General features: G+C 52.1%; 1 protein-coding gene across 1 annotated transcript in view; it reads left to right on the top strand.

Annotated features, from left to right (window-relative positions):
• The window catches only part of LOC136621105 (protein polybromo-1-like), a 76,061-nt gene that overhangs the window by 11,363 nt on the left and 48,000 nt on the right, over nucleotides 1–16,698 (top strand). Inside the window, 3 exon segments of the mRNA XM_066596345.1 lie at nucleotides 6,453–6,729; nucleotides 9,528–9,633; nucleotides 10,797–11,439. Of these exon segments, the coding sequence (XP_066452442.1) occupies nucleotides 6,478–6,729; nucleotides 9,528–9,633; nucleotides 10,797–11,439 (1,001 nt within the window). The 5' untranslated portion in view covers nucleotides 6,453–6,477.

Raw genomic sequence — 16,698 nt, 5'->3', positions numbered from 1 at the left:
ATAAATCTTCCTTCGGAGTCCCTACGGGTAGTGATAGGGTTCCAGCGCAGTGACTTGTGAATAAGCACGGAGACACCTCTGGAGGAGGAGGTGTGAAAGGAGTGGGCAGACCACTGGATCCATGGCTTTGAAAGGGTATCAGCCTTGTCCCTAATGAGATGGGTCTCTTGCAGACTAATAATGTGTGGATTTATTTGTTTGATATATGAGAATACTGTCCTTCGCTTGAGTGTTGTACCGAGTCCCCGAACATTCCAGCTAAGACATTTTAGGGACATTACTACCTGTGTGGATACAGGATTTGGCTATTGTGTTCGTGTCCATGGGGTGAGGTGGGGGGGTTGAGGGGGAGGGTGTTGATGGGTGTGAGGGGAGAGGTTGTGTCAGCGCAGGCTTGTAAAGAACATTAATGGAGAACAGATTACAAACATTTAAACCATTAGTCTCTGACATTACTTAAATTACGGCGTAGATGTCAAAGAACAGCAAAATAGAAAAAAAATGGAAGGAGAGAAGGGAAGAAAAAAGACAGGAAAAGAAAAAAGAAACAATTTAGCTACAATCTAGCTAGAAGTAGCAGATGTTATATTGTTGGGGGGGGTCTCTTGATGGCCTTTAGAAGTTTGAGGTCAACCGTGGGGTTCCAGTAATGATTTAAAGGTGCCGCGGCCGTACTGCACACCGCCCATGGATCATGGGGGTACTGAGAATTTAGGTCATAACAAAGCTCAAAGTTCTGCTACAGCTGTGGTGGGGTCAGTCGTCCTTTGGTGTTACGGGATGCATGTCCAGCCACTCCAGGGCCTCAGTGGGAGATTGGAGGAAGATCGCTTTTCCTTGGGCCACTATTCGTAGGCGAGCTGGGTATGCCATTGAGTAGAGAATGTTTCTTTCTTTAAATTTCCGTTTCACTTCTGTAAAGGTGGCTCTTTGCTTTTGTAGTTCAGCAGAGAAATCGGGGAATATGGAGATTGTTGCATTGTTGTGTTTTAATAGGCCTTTTAGTCTGGCTTGGCGTAATGCGGCGTCCCGGTCCCTGCTATTTAGGATCCTTACTAGGAATGGGCGCGGGGGGGATCCTGGTTGTGGCGGTTTTGCAGGAACTCGATGGGCTCTCTCCACTGTAAAGTGGATAGAGAAAGCGTCCTCCCCCAATAACGATTTCAGCCAAGTCTCGGCGAATGTTTCCGGGTGGGAGCCCTCTGATTTTTCGGGTAGGCCTATTATGCGTAGGTTATTACGGCGCGAGCGATTTTCTAAGTCGTCTGTTTTGGATTGGCAAAATTCTATTGCCCTTGTTGCTTTTTTAACCGCCGTAGTAAGTGGGCGCAAGGAGTCTTCTGCGTTGGAGACGCGGTCCTCCATTTCCCGCATTCTGTCACGCATATTATGCAAGTCTTGTCTCAACAAGGAGACGTCAGATTTTAGCTCCTCTATTTTGTTGGTAAGAGAGGACTTGCAAGTGTTAATTGCATCTAGAAGTTGACGCAGGGTGGGTTCTGAGGTTTGCCCAGTTTCGTCTACCGGGTCTTTCATCTGAGCGGGTCGCGTTACTCGCGGGGAGTGATCAGAGGTTTCGATGCGGGAAAATTCTTTTAGCTTTTCCGCGGCGGTGCCGCTTTTAGCGCGTGTACTCATGATAGAATTTGTTAGTTTAGCGTAGCGAGTTATGGAGGTTAGCTCTGAGTAATAAGGAGTAAAGGTCCGTATATTGGTATTGTTACAATAACTGTTAAGAAGCGGGGGTCCGGCAGTCCGGACTATGGTTGCACCGGATTATCTTTGGCCTTGTACTGATCACGGTAGAGGGGACGAGAGGCCGCGCCAGTTAAACGCGGTGGTCCGTCGGCCGTAGGGCACAGCAGACCGCCCTTGCTGAATCAATTTAAGGTCGGGGGTAGGTCAGTACCTACTGTGGGGCCCCTTATTTGTTAGACCAGCTCAGTCCTTTTATAGATATACGTTGGGGTGGTCAGCCCCTCGGCTGTCCCAGGAGATAAACTGGCCTTGTTATCGGATATTTGGCTAAGGTTTGTGGTTGTGGGGGTCTGTGTTGTCAGTTCAGGGTGTTGTCCCCCAACCCGATAGACGACTTACGGTTTGTTGCCGGCTCCGCAGGGCCGGGTTTAAGGAGGACGCAGCGCCTCCAGAGATGTCGGGTGCCGCAGTCCGGTGGTGGTTGGGCGATCCGGAGGTTTGGGCGATCCGGAGGTGAGTAGCTGGAGTGCGGTCAGTGTGCTGTGGGGCGCTGGGCGTCACGGCCAGGTGGCGGCAGGAGGTTGCAGGACGGAGGGGCAGGGAGGCTGCGACCTCTGTCGAACCCCGCGGCACGGTCGCAGAGGTGATCTGTGTCTCCCCTCCGAGGAGTCAGATGTTCAGCGGCGGCTCGGCGGCCCCGAAGCAGCGGGGAGCTGCAGAGGTATTTCCTGTCTCCCTTCTGGGGAGCCAGGTGTTCGGCGGCGGCGCGGTGGCCCTGAAGCGACGGGCAGCCACGGAGATGTTCTCCATCTCCCTTCCGGGGAGCCAGGTGTTCGGCGGCGGCCCCGAAGCGGAGGGCAGCCACGGAGTTGTTCTCTATCTCCCTTCCTGGGAGGCAGGTGTTCGGCGGCGGCGCGGCGGCCCGCCACAGAGGTGTTCCCTGTCTCCTTTCCGGGGAGCCAGGTGTTCGGCGGCGGCGCGGTGGCCCCAAAGCGGCGGGCAGCCACGGAGATGTTCTCTATCTCCCTTCCGGGGAGCCAGGTGTTCGGCGGCGGCCCCGAAGCGGAGGGCAGCCACGGAGTTGTTCTCTATCTCCCTTCCTGGGAGGCAGGTGTTCGGCGGCGGCGCGGCGGCCCGCCACAGAGGTGTTCCCTGTCTCCTTTCCGGGGAGCCAGGTGTTCGGCGGCGGCGCGGTGGCCCCGAAGCGGCGGGCAGCCACGGAGATGTTCTCTATCTCCCTTCCGGGGAGCCAGGTGTTCGGCGGCGGCCCCGAAGTGGAGGGCAGCCACGGAGTTGTTCTCTATCTCCCTTCCTGGGAGGCAGGTGTTCGGCGGCGGCGCGGCGGCCCGCCACAGAGGTGTTCCCTGTCTCCTTTCCGGGGAGCCAGGTGTTCGGCGGCGGCGCGGCGGTGGCTCCGAGAAGAGCCAGGGAGGACAGTCAGTCCCACCGCGGGTTCAGCAGGGACCGGGTGCCTCTCGTCGGGGAGTGGGCAGCGATCTTCAGCCCGCAGGATCAGGTCCGGACCGATGCGAATGGCCGGAGGTCGCAGGTAAGCGGCGACAGGGCGGCCGGAGCCGGCAAATGGACCGCGGCTTCCACCCGGGTCCTGCGGCGGCAGTTCAGCTTTAAGGGTGGAGGAAGCGGGGTGTTTTCTCCCTTCAGGAGCGGTTCAGCGGCTTCAGTAGGGGGGGGGTCGCCCCCACCCGAGCTCCGGTCAGACGTGGGCCGCCGCGGCCCAGAGACAGTAGGGAGGGGGCCCAGTGAGAGTAAAGTGGCAGAGCCAGCCACGAGTCCCGGAGTGGTCCTTCGCCGGGTGGTTGTTGGGAGGGCACTGATCGCGAAAGTCCCAGGACGGCCAGCCGGCAAGATAAGTCAGTGAGCTAGGCAGTAAGCAAAGCGCAGGAAGATGGCAGGGCGTTGGCGCCGTCCCCCTCCCGCTCCGGTCCACGGTCCTATTATGGATGTCAGGAGGTCGTAATCGCTCTCAACCGCGGTCCAGCTTGTTAATTAGGGGTTAGGAGCCCGTTGGAGTTCTTTTAAATGTTCGGTTTCTGGTAAGGCCAGGATTTTGTGCGGATTTTAGTATTCCCCCTGGGGAGCTCTCCTCACATGCGACTCTTCATGTCGGTCGCTGGCCACGCCCCCGAACATGGTTAATTTGGTACATTTTCTATTGATATGTTATAGTTTTGACTTGTGAGCTTGTGGAGCTCATTCGCATGTGTATGCCATTTTGTTCCATGAAAAACACACCATTTTCTGTGTATTTTTTTTGTTTTGTATTGACTGCGCAAAAAAAAAAACACAAGGCCTAATCTATGTCGCTTTTTTAAAACTTTTTTTTTCACGCTGTCTCCTAGCAACGTGTAAAAAAAAAACAAAAACAAAAAAAAACACCAAAACACGTTTTGTTTTTTTTTCCACCTCTCCCATAGACATTCATGGGCTATTTTGGTGTGTGAATGCGGACCAAGATAGGACATGCTGCAATGTTTTTTTTTACGCCTGAATACACCATTGCAATGGTGTTGTATAGTGTCTGTATTGGGTCCGTAATAATGCTTGCAGAAAATACATCATATGAATGAACCCCAAGAGCCATTGAAAGAGCCACTTCCGGCTGACACAGTATAGAGAGGAGGACAGGGGCGTGAGCCAAGGGCGTAACTATAGGGGATGCAGGGGGTGCGGTTGCACCCGGGCCCAGGAGCCTTAGGGGGCCCATAAGGCTTCTCTTCTCCATATTGGGCCCAGTACTATGAATAAAGCATTACATTTGAGGGCCCTGTTACAGGTTTTGCATTGGGGCCCAGAAGCTTCAAGTTACGCCTCTGGCATGAGCTCCTGGGTCACACTAGGTGACAAACCTCTCTTGGTGGCCACGTTTGTTACCTACAAACATTTTTACTAATGGATATAACGTATGCCAGCCGTACACATCAGGTAGCTGTTGATAGCCCAAAGTATTAAATGGCTTCTGTCAGTAACTTTGCTGATGTAAAACTGCTGACCGTGTTATGTCGGGGCAGTAAAGCGGGGTGTAATGATACCTGTGAGCACTTCTATCAGTTACAATGCAGTTTTAATGGCCGGATCACTGCTCCACGAAGTGCTGTGAGGTGGGGCCTTCTCTCTAAAGTGCTCTCTGCTCTGTACGTTGAGCTGCTCCACAGCTCTGACTGCTGTAGCTTTCTCCTAGTTCTCCTTTTTTTAAGTGTATGTCTAGACAAAGTAGAATATTTCTCTTGTGCATTTTGCTGTACTGATTTACTGCAGGTTTTACACCTAGTACATTGAAGGTGTGAAAATCCAGCACCGCCTGCTCATTTCTTAGAGCCTAAGTGTCCGCAACCAGTGGATGAGATTTGTAAATATTTCACTCACTTGCCTTGTACTGAATGCATTGTGGATTTGTGCCACATGTGAATTCAACCTACGTTTGTTAGAAGCCAACATGCCCAATTATTCTCCACCCCCCAACAGTATCTGCTGGGAAATGTTGAACTGCCTCCATACACATAGACTGTTGGCCGATCCTGCCAGAGGTGGCAGGTTCTTCTGACCTATAGAGGGATTGTCTATTATAAGAATGTCAGTCTGTAGAACCATAGTAAAAAAAAATAAACTGTCACTACCTGTTCTTCCCTTCACCCCTGTGTCTTTTTAAGGCCAGGCTCATATGGCCGTATACACAAAATACTGCTTGAGTCACGCAGCGTTTTAGCGCTGTGGAGCTGGCCTGCCGCCGCGTATGCCAGCGTTACTGTATTGCACATGACTGTGTATCTCACGCACGCTGTCATGCGCAATCTGACTTGTTTCCTTTCTTGTTTAAATTTTCTGCTCTGTTGCTTTGCAATGGTGTATGTGTGTGTATATATATATATATATATATATCACTCATACGCAATGTAATTGCGTATCGGTGGCGTTGATTTATGCGCCCATAGAGAACAATGGGCTCTCTCGTGCGTAATAAGTGACAAAGTAGAACTTGCTGCATTCTTTGTTGTGCTCATGTTACGCAATTCTTACCCGCAGATGAGAGCGAGCCAACTTAAAGGGGTTGTCCCGCGAAAGCAAGTGGGGGTATACACTTCTGTATGGCCATATTAATGCACTTTGTAATGTACATTGTGCATTAATTATGAGCCATACAGAAGTTATTCACTTACCTGTTCCGTTGGTAGCGTCCTCGTCACCATGGTGCCGTCTAATTTTCAGCGTCTAATCGCCGGATTAGACGCGCTTGCGCAGTCCGGTCTTCTTCTTTTCTGAATGGGGCCGCTCGTGCCTGAGAGCGGCTCCTTGTAGCTCCGCCCCGTCACGTGCCGATTCCAGCCAATCAGGAGGCTGGAATCGGCAATGGACCGCACAGAAGCCCTGCGGTCCACCGAGGGTGAAGATCCCGGCGGCCATCTTCACCAGGTAAGTAAGAAGTCACCGGAGCGCGGGGATTCAGGTAAGCACTGTCCGTTTTTTTTTTAAGTCCCTGCATCGGGTTTGTCTCGCGCCGAACGGGGGGGCTATTGAAAAAAACAAAAACCCGTTTCGGCGCGGGACAACCCCTTTAAGGTAATGTATTTCATTGCCTGCGAATTGCCGCATATCACACGTGCGTACACCATAATACGCCCGTATGGACACAGCCTTACACCTTTAACTGTGAAACTCAGTAATATTACATTATTCTCTCACTCCGTTGTATCTGAATGTTTCAGTTTTGTGCTAACAATCCCATTCATGTTATTCAGCAAGAAGAACATACGGAAGCAACGGATGAAGATTTTGTTCAATGCCGTCCTGGAGGCGCGGGAGCCCATTAGCAATCGTCGCCTTTGTGAACTTTTTATGTTCAAACCATCCAAAAAAGACTACCCCGATTATTATAAGATCATTCTGGAGCCCATGGACCTAAAAACAATTGAACACAACATTCGCACTGACAAATATACCACAGAGGACGCCATGATGGATGACATGAAGCTGATGTTCCGTAATGCCTGGCACTATAATGAAGAAGGCTTGCAGGTAGGATTATCTCAGATGCATCAGGGTGATAAAAAACATTTCCTGAAACACAGTGACCCTGGCCATTAAGTGCTGACGTTACGGACACAAGATGCACCGCCTAGGGATACAAGACATGTCGAGGGAGATAAATGGGTTATCCCACTTCAGTAGTCCTATTGAAGTGAATAGGACTCGGCCTGCAGTACCAACCCTGGCCACTGCGCAATGTACAGAGCTGTCTGCTTCCTGCAGGAAAACTGTTTACAGTAGGACAATCCCTTTAACAATCCTCCTGCATTTACCCAAATTGAAGGAGACACTAGCTGGTAATAGAGTTCCAAAATACAAGGATAGTTGTAACCAATTACTTTAACCCTCTTACAACCACATAACACAAATGCATGTCATGCCAGTGGGGTGTTATGGACCTGCCAACAGCAGACACCCAGCTAGCGCCAAACAGGGCTATGTGACCACTAACTTGCATCTAAGCAGTTAGATAAGGGAGGAGCCCACTACTCTGCTGCATCAGCCCCCTCAGGGAGGGGGTGATAGGTGGTGCTAGGTTGCCATGGCAGCCAGGAGCCTAGTGAAGGCTGCCAGGGTTGCCATGCATTGATGTCCATGCCAGGACTTAATAGGCAACAATAAAACGTATATTATACTTCAATATGGAATTATCAACCTGCCATTCGGGATTCAGGAAAGCTGAGTGTAAATGTAATGGTGATCTTATTACTTGTCACCCAGCTTTCCAGGAGCCCTGAATGCCATGTTTGACTAGTTATAGCAATGCATGTGGTATACATGCTTTTATAACTCTGCAGCTGGCATTCAGGATTCTGGAAGAGCTGAGTGACAATGTAACGATTCCATTAGTTGTCACCCAACTTCCCTGGAGCCCTGCATGGCATTATGGTTATGTATACATTTGTGCAGAACTAGGCACAAATGTATACACCATACAGGCAGTTCTTTCTACAGCTACCCAAAGCTGATGAAGGCATAGAAGGTAGAGCAGCAGTTCCCTCTCAATAAGGGCTCTTACCCACTGGCATTTTTTTAACGCTGCGATATCGCTGCGTTTTTTTTTTTTAAATGGGACTTTCTAATGTTAAAATCGCAAAAAGCACAAACTTGCAATTTTAGTACAATGCAATTTTAACATTAGAAAGTCTTATTTAAAAAAACCCCGCAATGATATCGCAGCGTTTAAAAAAAAAAAAGAAAAAAAAAAAGACTCTTGGGTAAAAACCCTAAACAGCTGTTTGTACGGGTGCTAAACGTGCTATGGGGCTGACTTGCTATCATTACCACGCTGCCGGCTCCATAGCAGCAGCTGCCCGCCCGTACAGCAGGTGATTACTGACCTCCCTCCCTTATTGTGGTTTACAGGGCTCAAAGTTGATTATGGGTTCCCTTTTTTTTTTTGCTTTTTTTTTATTTACATTTTTTTATAGTCCTTTCTCCCCTCTCATCCTCTACTAGCGGCTCCGGGTCTCTGCTGTGGTTTTTGTTTATAAGCTGCAGTCAGGCTGGGACATCCTATAAACTTGTCTCTGCAGCCAATCGCCAAGCCCTGACATTGGCTGCAGCAGCTTGTTTGGTGGACCCCTTCCTTAACCCCTTAAAGACCATGCTGTTTTGGTCTTAATGGACCAGACCCTTTTTAGGGATTTTACCCATGTGGTGGTTTTACTACCCTAATCTTTTTCCTTCAGCTACCAAAATTATTTTGATGACTTTTATTCCCCCATGACAAATAGGGCTGTTTTTTTTTTTGCATCTTTTTTTCACTGACTTTTTTTCCCCCTGTTTTTTTAAATGTAGTTGGGGATAAAAAAAAAAAACAAAAAAAAAAATGTTTTTTTTTTTTTTCACATGTATAGTTGTGTGTTTGTGATTTTTTTTTTTTTTTTTATTATTTCACACTTTCCAACTGTAGCTGGGGCATTCATAGAGGCCGCATCCATAGGAGACCCAGTGACAGGGAAAACATCACCAACTAAAAAGTCACTAACAGAGCTTGTCTGGGTCTGCTACGACCCTGCAGCTCTGCTGTGACAGGGGTCACCTAGCAGTCACATGATTGCTACGTAGCACATTGAAAGTAACACTTCTTCTTCTTAGTACCTAGCGCTCATTGAGGACTATGTAGCCTGGAAAGGAGAAGGCAGAAGCAGTTATCTCCCCCGGGTCCTCGGCTGTGTCTGACAGCTGAGAACCCCACCTACTGCTGCTTAATTGCAGGAGGAGAGGCTTTAATCCCGCACCATTTTTTAAAATATCAGCTGGGATTAAAGCCCTGGACCAAGCGTCGTATATTTACCGCTCTTGGCCCTTAAGGTCCTTAAACCTTTTTTTTTTTTTTCTATCTTGGATAAACCTTTTAAGTGAATGGTAAGTTTACAGAATTTATGGCGAAGAGCTGAAATGACTTCCAATCAGCTGAAACAGATGGTGATGAAAAATGACTTTGCTAATGATATCTAAGTGCATGGTTATGGGCCATTATATGCATCATGCTGATGTATTTCAGATAAGTGTTGTCTGACGGTAATACCCCGGTGAACGGCGTGTGACAGCTGTGCTACTGCAGCATTGTCATTGCCAAGAAGACACGTTATCGCACTGTCTGCAAATGTGAGAGAGCTGGCTTTATATATAATATACACACATAGCACTGCAGATGGCCCCCTCCCCCAAAGAAATGGGTCATGTGCCATGGTTAAGTAGATTTAGTTCCTGTGGTGTGTTCATTATTCGGCTTTTGATCTGAAATGCAAACGCACTGAGTGCTCTTAATACTTTGTCAGGTCTACAATGATGCACACGTCCTGGAGAAGATCCTCAAGGAGAAGAGGAAGGAGCTGGGTCCCCTACCAGATGACGAAGACATGGCCTCTCCAAAGCTCAAGCTAAGTCAGTGATTTGTGCTCTTGTGCTTGCTTTGATATCCTGACCTAACTATCTGCTGGATATGGCCACGAAAAAATATTATAATTTTTTCAATTCACCACTGAAAAAAACGAAGAAAATTACTTGGTCATTAAGGTGCTAAATAGGTCGGTCACTTAGGGGTTAATAATTTATCACATAATGCATGATTCTTTGTGGTAACAGTAATAGATGAACAAGTACTACTTATGGGACTTGGACGGGACCTTTAAGGGCTCCCGTCCACGGGGGATTGCGCACTGCGTTACCTGCGGCGATGATCCGCCCGCGGGTATCGCAGTGCATGCTTTCCATAGCGTTGCTATGGAAAGCGCAGCCTCCTGTCTACGAGCTGACAATCCTCTAACTGTGTACTCGCCTGAGCAGCATGCAGGCGAGTATCTAGTAACTGTGTACTCGCCCCCCCCATCCCCACATGCTGCTCGGGCGAGTACACAGTTACTTGATAATGGCTTATTCAGACGACCGTATATCGGCTGGGTATACGGTGAATACCTGGCCGATATACGGCGTCCCTCTCTGCAGGGGGCTCCCGCCCTCTCTCCGCCCCTCAGCACAATTTGCAATGGGTGGGCCCGGGACAGGGGCGGAGCTAAGTCACAGGAACTTGGCTCCGTCCCGCCTCCTCTAATTGCAAATAGTGCCGTGGGGCGGAGAGGCGGTGGAGAGGGGGCGGGAGCTCAGTGCACTGCTCCCGGCTCTTCCAGCCTCCTCCCCCTGCAGAGAGGGACGCCGTATATCGGCCAGGTATTCACCGTATACCCAGCGTGAATACCCGGCCGATATACGTTCGTCTGAATAAGCCCTAAGACTGCTACTCGGTCGAGCAGCAGCCTTAAACGAGCGTGCTCGCTCATCTCTACTGAGAACCCAACCTGCTCTTGATTGCAGAAGCAGGTGCTTTAATCCTGAGTCGTACTTCAGCTATCGCCTGGATTAAACCCCAGGACAAAGCGCTGTATATTTACTGTACTTGGACCTCGAGAGGTTAATCCTCATTCTTATTATTCTGGCCTTGTGCTGTCTGTAAGATCAGGTAATCGCACAAGTGATTTATGTATTCTCAAAAAGAAGCCAAAAACAGTTCTTGCCATCATGCAAAATGTAAAAATGTTTCTCTTAATTAGGTAGAAAAAGTGGAATATCTCCAAAGAAAACCAAGTATTTGAGCCCCATGCAACAGAAACTGAATGAAGTGTATGAAGCAGTAAAGAATTACACAGATAAACGTGGCAGACGTCTCAGCGCCATCTTCCTGCGTCTTCCCTCCCGCTCTGAGCTCCCAGACTACTATGTGACCATCAAGAAACCCATCGACATGGAAAAGATTAGGAGTCACATAATGGCCAACAAGTACCAGGATATCGATGCCATGTGTGAGGACTTTGTCATCATGTTTAATAACGCCTGCACTTACAATGAACCCGAATCCCTCATTTATAAGGATGCCTTGGTCCTTCATAAGGTGTTACTGGAGACCCGCAGAGATATCGAAGGAGATGAGGATTCTCATGTCCCTAATGTAACTTTGCTCATTCAGGAGTTAATACACAACCTGTTTGTGTCCATGATGAGCCATCAAGATGACGAAGGAAGATGTTATAGCGATTCTCTGGCTGAAATTCCTGCAGTTGACCCCAAATTTCCAAAGAGACCTCCATTGACTTTTGAGATTATTCGAAAGAATGTGGAAAATAATCGTTACCGAAGACTTGACCTTTTCCAGGAGCACATGTTCGAGGTTCTGGAGAGAGCGCGCAGAATGAATCGGTAATGTCACCACAGTTCTTACTTAGGAGCATATTTCTTCCTTAGGCATATACATATTTTAAGGTAGTAGCCTTACAAAAGCCGTTTGTCCAAATGCCTTTTCATTATCTGTTTAATGGTGCATTCAGACAACCATGTATCGGCCGGGTTTTCACACTCAGCCGATATACGGCGTCTCTCTCTGCAGGGGGAGGAGGCTGGAAGAGCCGAGAGCAGTGCTCTGAGCTCCCGCCCCCTCTCTGCCTCCTCTCCGTCCCTCTGCACTATTTGCAATGAGAGAAGGCGAAACGGGGGCGGGGATAAGTTCTGTGAATTAGCCCCGCCCCCGTCACGCCTCTCCTCGCTCCTAGCTGCCAAAGGTAGTCAAGAGCTTTGAGCAGTGACAGTGGGCCCTGGTCACGTGATCCCCATTGTCCACCGGTATGAAACGTTAGCGATCTACTTAGGCCAGTCGCAGAAAAACAATTCTCCATGCTTCCTTATATTCATATTACCGCAGAGACGCACCGAGGACCTTATAAGTCTCCTCACTCACCTTCTGTATTAGTGTATCTTGACGCCACCTGGAAGTCCCTGGTGGAGTCAAGATTGACAGGGGGTGACGCGCCCTGTACCTTATTGGCTGCACAGCTCGTTAAGCGCCATTTTCTGGCAGCCCACTAAAGTTTATCTTAAAGGGGTTGTCCCGCGGCAGCAAGTGGGTCTATACACTTCTGTATGGCCATATTAATGCACTTTGTAATGTACATTGTGCATTAATTATGAGCCATACAGAAGTTATAAGAAGTTTTATACTTACCTGCTCCGTTGCTGGCGTCCTCGTCTCCATGGTGCCGACTAATTTTCGGCCTCTAATGCCAAATTAGCCCGCGCTTGCGCAGCTCCGGGTCTTCTGCTGTCTTCAATGGGGCCGCTCGTGCAGAATGCCGGCTCCGTGTAGCTCCGCCCCGTCACGTGCCGATTCCAGCAATTAGGAGGCTGGAATCGGCAATGGACCGCACAGAAGCCCTGCGGTCCACAGAGAGAGAGGATCCCGGTGGCCATCTTCAGCAAGTGAGTATGAAGACGCCGGACCGCCGGGATTCGGGTAAGTACTACCCGGTTTGTTTTTTAACCCCTGCATCGGGTTGTCTCGCGCCGAATGGGGGGGGGGGGGTTAAAAAAAAAAAAAACAAAACGTTTCGGAGCGGGGCAACCCCTTTAAAAATGCAGACAGCAGCCAACGACACTTTACCTTTTAAATTCTGACAGCAGACTCTGCTGCAGCCACGCTGCCCCATGTGCAAGGGAAACGGAGAGCGGGGTATGCAGCAGGGATTTCACAGCAGCATGCGCCGCCCCCACCCCCCCACCCCGTCACTTTAAACTAGCCCCGGACTGAACACCGGCGGGCACAGCACCCCATGTCAGTTGTATGTCGGCTTGCCGTTGGGAGCAGCCGGCCGCTCCCTCCCTTGTCACTAACGTCTGCGCCCGGGAGCAGGGACACAACAGTGGCGAGAGCACACGCAGAGAGCCTGCGTACGGCCTCCCTGCATTGCCAGGATGTCGGAGCAGACAACGACGGCGGCAGACAGTGAGGGAGCGGAGGCCATGGTGGGTTCCACAGAGGAAAGGCAACGGGGAGGCTCTGGGGATGGCTGTAGGAGCACTGGGTCACAGTGAGGGGGACGGGGAGGCTGTAGGTAGGACTACAGCGTGTGCATTGATTTTAGCCGACCCCCGCTGTTTTAGGGTGAGGGTTGTTTTTCTTCTTAGGCTTATATTACTTGCTGAAAATGCTGCCATGTTACAGCTGTAAAATGGCAGCATTTACAGCTCATAATAGTGGAGAAGTACGCTTCATCCTTAACCTGCAGGGACACTTAAAATCAATCTACACGCTGCTAGGACCTTTGTGCCTTGACCCTATCGGGAGCTGGGGGTGCGAGAGGGGCGTTCCTCCTGTCAAACCCCTAGCTTCCGGTGGCTTCAAGAAACACTAATACCTTCACCTCTAGGTGTCTCCTTAAGGAGTGATATTACCCCTAATGACCCACATCATAGGCCTCTTACTAGTCAAGCATCCTACTGCACACTGATGAGGGGCAAAATCCCTGAAACCGCTGTCTGTGTATGGATTCTGACTTGGTTTACAATTCCCAATAATTTCTCTACAGACCTTTATGAAGAGTAGGGCATTGATTTGCAGGAATGCTGCCATCCAATAGGTGGCGCTGCAGAGGTATTGTTCCATTTCCCTTATTTGCATATTGCTGGACAGTTTTAATATATGGAACTGATACTTGTGGTCTTCTGGCCTGCATACAGGTCTACAGAGACCCTCCAGAGTCTATCTCTGTCCATCATCTTATGTTTTTCCATGATTAGACGTGTTTGGCTTATACGCCAGGAAACGTCCCTGATGTATACATTTTACTTTTAAGCGGGACCCAACTGAGGGTTTTTAAGCTTATGGCAAAGGCTGTGGTTGGATTGGTTACAATTTAACCCCAGTGGGTCCCTGAGCCCCCAAAATTTTCATTCGCATTATATTCTGATTCTGGACACTTCCTTTAAGGATACTTTTGCACGGGACGACTGTGAGGTACTTATCCCCTTTACCCAATAGGATGTACATGTATGTCCTTCAGGTGTGGGGTTTGTATGGATCAGGAGCCGCCACGGCTACTTGTTGCACCCTGTGTGGAAGACTCCCTGTTGTGTCTTCTGTACTCAGTTGGCCTTCTTGTCCAGTCTTCAGTCTTTTTCAGTTAGTCTGTTGTGTAGACATGAGGACACCGGACAATATTAGCGCCCCTATCATAGACTGAACCCCCAAACACTTGTAACTGAGGGACAGGAGAAGCCTTTATGACATCACTATAGGTAGAGCTGTATGTTCTCAGCTCTCCATATGGAGCCCCCTATAGCTCCTGTCCCGCAGCAGCTGCCGCTGTGTCACTGGGAGAGGATTCACATTATTATATACTTCTAGAATAAGGGACGGCAGCGATCACTCTCATCATGACCGCTGTGTAAGGAGAAATCTAGACAAAAGACAAACACCACCATGTCGATTTATAGAATTTTTTATAGAATAGAAATAAGCAACATTGTAATGAAATATTACTGGCCCTTTTAATAAATGATGCAAGGATCACAGTGACTCTCAGGTCGGCCCGGTGGAGACCACAGAACTTGCTGCGGTCCTTCTGAGCAGTCCACCATTGTCTTGAGATGAGAGCCGCCGGACCCAAAGATCCAGAGGAAGGCGAAAAAACCCCCCGGAGAGTTCTACCTCAGGAGGGCAAAAAAATTCCTTCCTGACCCCAGATGTGGCGATCGGTTATCACCCTGGATCCAATCTGTCCTGCTGCTTATTGCTGTATGTATGTGTATATATATGTAATTATAGGTGCAGGAAAGCTGCTACTATAAACAGATATATATCCTGCTTCTAAGAGCCTACAATCTAAAGTATTATAGAAACCCCTCCCCACCCCGCCAGCTGCCATTGGGGCGCCCAGGGCCCCTCACCACCCCGCCAGCTGCCAATGGGGCGCCCAGGGCCCCTCACCACCCCCGCCAGCTGCCATTGGGGCGCCCAGGGCCCCTCACCCACCCCACCAGCTGCCTTTGGGGCGCCCAGGGCCCCTCACCACCCCGCCAGCTGCCTTTGGGGCGCCCAGGGCCCCTTACCACCCCGCCAGCTGCCTTTGGGGCGCCCAGGGGCCCTCACCACCGCGCCAGCTGCCTTTGGGGCGTCCAGGGCCCTTCACCACCCCCGCCAGCTGCGTTTGGGGCGCCCAGGGCCCCTCACCACCCCGGCCAGCTGCCTTTGGGGCGTCACCCCGTCAGCTGCCTTTGGGGTGCCCAGGGCCCCTCACCACCCCGCCAGCTGCTTTTGGGGCACCCAGGGCCCTCAGCACCCCGCCAGCTGCCTTTGGGGCGCCCAGGGCCCCCTCACCACCCAGCCCAGCTGCCTTTGGGGCGCCCAGGGCCCCTCACCACCCCGCCAGCTGCCTTTGGGGCGCCCAGGGCCCCTGAGGGCCCCCTCACCACCCCGCCAGCTGCCTTGGGGCGCCCAGGGCCCCTCACCACCCCCGCCAGCTGCCTTTGGGGCGCCACCAGGGCCCCTCAGGGCCCCTCACCACTCCGCCAGCTGCCTTTGGGGTGCCCAGGGCCCCTCACCACCCCCGCCAGCTGCCTTTGGGGCGCCCAGGGCCCCTCACCACCCCGCCAGCTGCCTTTGGGGCGCCCAGGGCCCCTCACCACCCCGCCAGCTGCTTTTATGGCGCCCAGGGCCCCTCACCACCCCCGCCAGCTGCTTTTGGGGCGCCCAGGGCCCCTCACCACCCCCGCCAGCTGGCTTTGGGGCGCCCAGGGCCCCTCACCACCCCCGCCAGCTGCCTTTGGGGCGCCCAGGGCCCCTCACCACCCCGCCAGCTGCCTTTGGGGCGCCCAGGGCCCCTCACCACCCCCGCCAGCTGCCTTTGGGGCGCCCAGGGCACCTCACCACCCCGCCAGCTGCCTTTGGGGCGCCCAGGGCCCCTTACCACCCCGCCAGCTACCTTTGGGGCGCCCAGGGCCCCTCAGGGCCCCTCACCACCCCGCCAGCTGCCTTTGGGGCGCCCAGGGCCCCTCACCACCCCACCAGCTGCCTTTGAGGCGCCCAGGGCCCCTCACCACCCCCGCCAGCTGCCTTTGGGGCGCCCAGGGCCCCTCACCACCCCGCCAGCTGCCTTTGGGGCGCCGAGGGCCCCTCACCACCCCGCCAGCTGCCTTTGGGGCGCCCAGGGCCCCTTAGGGCCCCTCACCACCCCCGCCAGCTGCTTTTGGGGCGCCCAGGGCCCCTCACCCACCCCGCCAGCTGCCTTTGGGGCGCCCAGGGCCCCTCACCACCCCGCCAGCTGCCTTTGGGGCGCCCAGGGCCCCTCACCACCCCGCCAGCTGCCTTTGGGGCACCCAGGGCCCCTCACCACCCCGCCAGCTGCCTTTGGGGCGCCCAGGGCCCCTCACCACCCCGCCAGCTGCCCTTGGAGCGCCCTGGGCCCCTCACCACCCCGCCAGCTGCCTTTGGGGCGCCCAGGGCCCCTCACCACCACCCGCCAGCTGCCTTTGGGGCGCCCAGGGCCCCTCACCACCCCGTCAGCTGCCTTTGGGGCGCCCAGGGCCCCTCACCACCCCCACCAGCTGCCTTTGGGGCGCCCAGGGCCCCTCACCACCCCGCCAGCTGCCATTGGGGTGCCCAAGGATCCTCAGGGCCCCTCACCACCA

This window comes from Eleutherodactylus coqui, chromosome 3, assembly GCF_035609145.1.
Source record: "Eleutherodactylus coqui strain aEleCoq1 chromosome 3, aEleCoq1.hap1, whole genome shotgun sequence".
NCBI lineage: Eukaryota > Metazoa > Chordata > Amphibia > Anura > Eleutherodactylidae > Eleutherodactylus > Eleutherodactylus coqui.
This window is presented reverse-complemented; position numbering and strand designations above follow the sequence as displayed.